The 2,500-nt window shown below is 38.4% G+C and overlaps 1 protein-coding gene across 1 annotated transcript in view; it reads left to right on the top strand.

Moving 5' to 3' along the window:
- The window catches only part of LOC125043687, a 27,027-nt gene that overhangs the window by 2,624 nt on the left and 21,903 nt on the right, over positions 1 to 2,500 (top strand). Inside the window, exon 2 of the mRNA XM_047639924.1 lies at positions 86 to 259. Coding sequence (XP_047495880.1) covers positions 86 to 259 — 174 coding nt within the window. The remainder of the gene's footprint in view (positions 1 to 85; positions 260 to 2,500) is intronic.

Here is a 2,500-nt window from a genome sequence, read left to right as displayed (position 1 = left end):
GCTCCTCCTCCTCCTCCTCCTCCTCCTCCTCCTCCTCCTCCTCCTCCTCCTCCTCCTCCTCCTCCGCCCTCCTCGCCTTCCCCAGATGGAGCATGCATGCAGGTGAGCATGGACCAGCCGGAGGTGACTGTGTCTTCAGGAGGGATCGACCCCGCCAACCTCACGCCCGACGTCTGCAAGGACTTCTGCGCCAAGCTCGGGTTCGCGTACGCCACCGCCGACGAGGCTGCCTACTGCTGGTGCACCGATGACGCGTCCTGTGAGTCCGGGGGAGGGGATGGGTGTTAGGGGTGGGGGTGGGTGTTAGGGGTGGGGGTGAGGGTGGGAGGGGGAGGGGGTGAGGGTGGGTTGGGTTGGGTGGGAAGGGGAGGAGAGAGAGTGTGTGTGTGTGTGTGTGTAGGGTGAGGGTGAGGGAGGAAGTGAATGTGTGTGACTGTATAGATGAGTGTGTTGTGTGAGTGAGTGTGTGTGTGTGTGTGTGTGTGTGTGTGTGTGTGTGAGTTAGTGAGTGAGAGAGTGTGTGTGTGTGTGTGTGTGTGTGTGTGTGTGTGTGTGTGTGTGTGTGTGTGTGTGTGTGTGTGTGTGTGTGAGTGTGTGAGTGCACGCATATACATGTATGTGTGCATATGTATGTATATGTGAATGTATTTAAGAAATATGAAAATAATGCAGTCTTACTCTCTCTTGCCACTTGCGTGTGCGTAAGTGTTATCTCGCTTAGTTTTTTTTCTTTTATTGCCGTCAGACAACCACTCCCTGATAATAATCGTAATAATAATCATAATGATAATGATAGTGTTAATGATGATAATAATGATAATAATGATGATAGTAATATTGATGACAGTAATAATGATAACAATGATGATAGTAATAATGATGGCAGTAATAATGATAATAAAGATGATAGTAATAATGATAATAATAATACTGTTAAGGATAATGATAATAATGATAATTATAAAAAATAATGACAATAACAATGGCAACAGCAACAACAATTACTAATAATAATGATAATGATAATGATGATACTAATGATAAAATATAATAATAATACTAATACTAATAATAATAATGATAATAGTAATAATAATGATAATAATAATAACTATAACAACAAAAACAATAATAATGATAATAATAATAGTAATAATAATAATGATAAGGATAAAAGTAATGATGTTGATGATGATAATAATGATAATATGAAAATTAAAAATGACGATAAACATAATCATAACCATGATAATAATAATAGTAATAATAATAACAATGATAATGATGATAATGGTAATAAAAAAAATAACGACAATAAAAATGATAATAGTAATAGTGATGATATAAATAACGACCATAGAAATAACAATGAAGATTATAATCTCGACTGAGAATGTTACACGTCACTGGTACAAACAAAATTCAGCGGGATCTTTCTCACGCAAGCAGTGTAAGAAATACTATGTAAGAGAAGTGGGTCTTGATAAAGGAATATCTTGATAAAGGTGCGTGCTATTGGTGTGTCTGTCGTTAACAAGATCAAAATACTGTAAGGTTCACTTCTAGCTTAAGACCAGGTGATAGCCCATGGGAGAGGAGCCCGGAATACTCCTATGAGGCAGGCGAGGCTTAGGGACCAAGTACGAAATGAATAATGGGGGGTCCCGTTCACTCCTCGTAAGGAAAGGAAAAAATACTGGAAGCCAAAAGAAAGTAGCGCCCAAACTTCCAGGTTTTGTGGAAATAGATTAACGCTTTCAATAGTGCTTTATGGCAATTAGAGTCCTTTTCGTACATATAACAAAATAAACAAATGACAGTGGTAAACAAGGAGATAAGAACAGTAGTAGTAACAGAGGTAGTAGTAGTAGAAGCAGCAGCAAGTGGTAGCAGAAGCAAGTAGTAGGAGTAAGCAAAAGCACGAAAGAATAGCGAGGTAAAATGCAGGTAACGTTAGGTAAAAGCAGCAAAAATAGTAAAGGCAGAAATAAAACAGCTCTAAAGCACGATAACAGGTAAGGAGTTAGAACAGTGCTAAAACTTGACTTGAAATCGATTCAATAAAAGCTGAGAGAGTAAAAGCAACAAAAGCAGTAAAATAAGAGATAAAACACAGATAAAAAACATGTAAAAGTAATAAAATACGATAAAATAATGGGTAAAAGTTTAAAACAATGCACAGCTCGATGAGATCGTCATTGCAAGATAATACAAGTAAAATGAACTCGGCAGTGACTGAAATTGAGTACTTGAATAGAGTCAGTAAAATTGACATGTAAAACCGTAACAATGAAACGTTACATTGCATTGGGTTAAAAGCAAAATATATAGAGAGAAAACGGTCTCCGGGATAACTAAAGTAATCCCGCGCAAGGAGATCGTGGTGCAATAAAAAGTATAGTGTCATCCTCTCCTCTGGATCGCAGATCACAATCCACAATACTAATAGTTTTGGCCACAATAGAATGATTATTGGGATAAACACGATGGTGAGCATGAT

Source organism: Penaeus chinensis, chromosome 34, assembly GCF_019202785.1.
Source record: "Penaeus chinensis breed Huanghai No. 1 chromosome 34, ASM1920278v2, whole genome shotgun sequence".
Classification (NCBI taxonomy): Eukaryota; Metazoa; Arthropoda; class Malacostraca; order Decapoda; family Penaeidae; genus Penaeus; species Penaeus chinensis.
The sequence above is the reverse complement of the archived record's forward strand: the minus strand, read 5'-3'. Positions and strand labels throughout refer to the sequence as shown.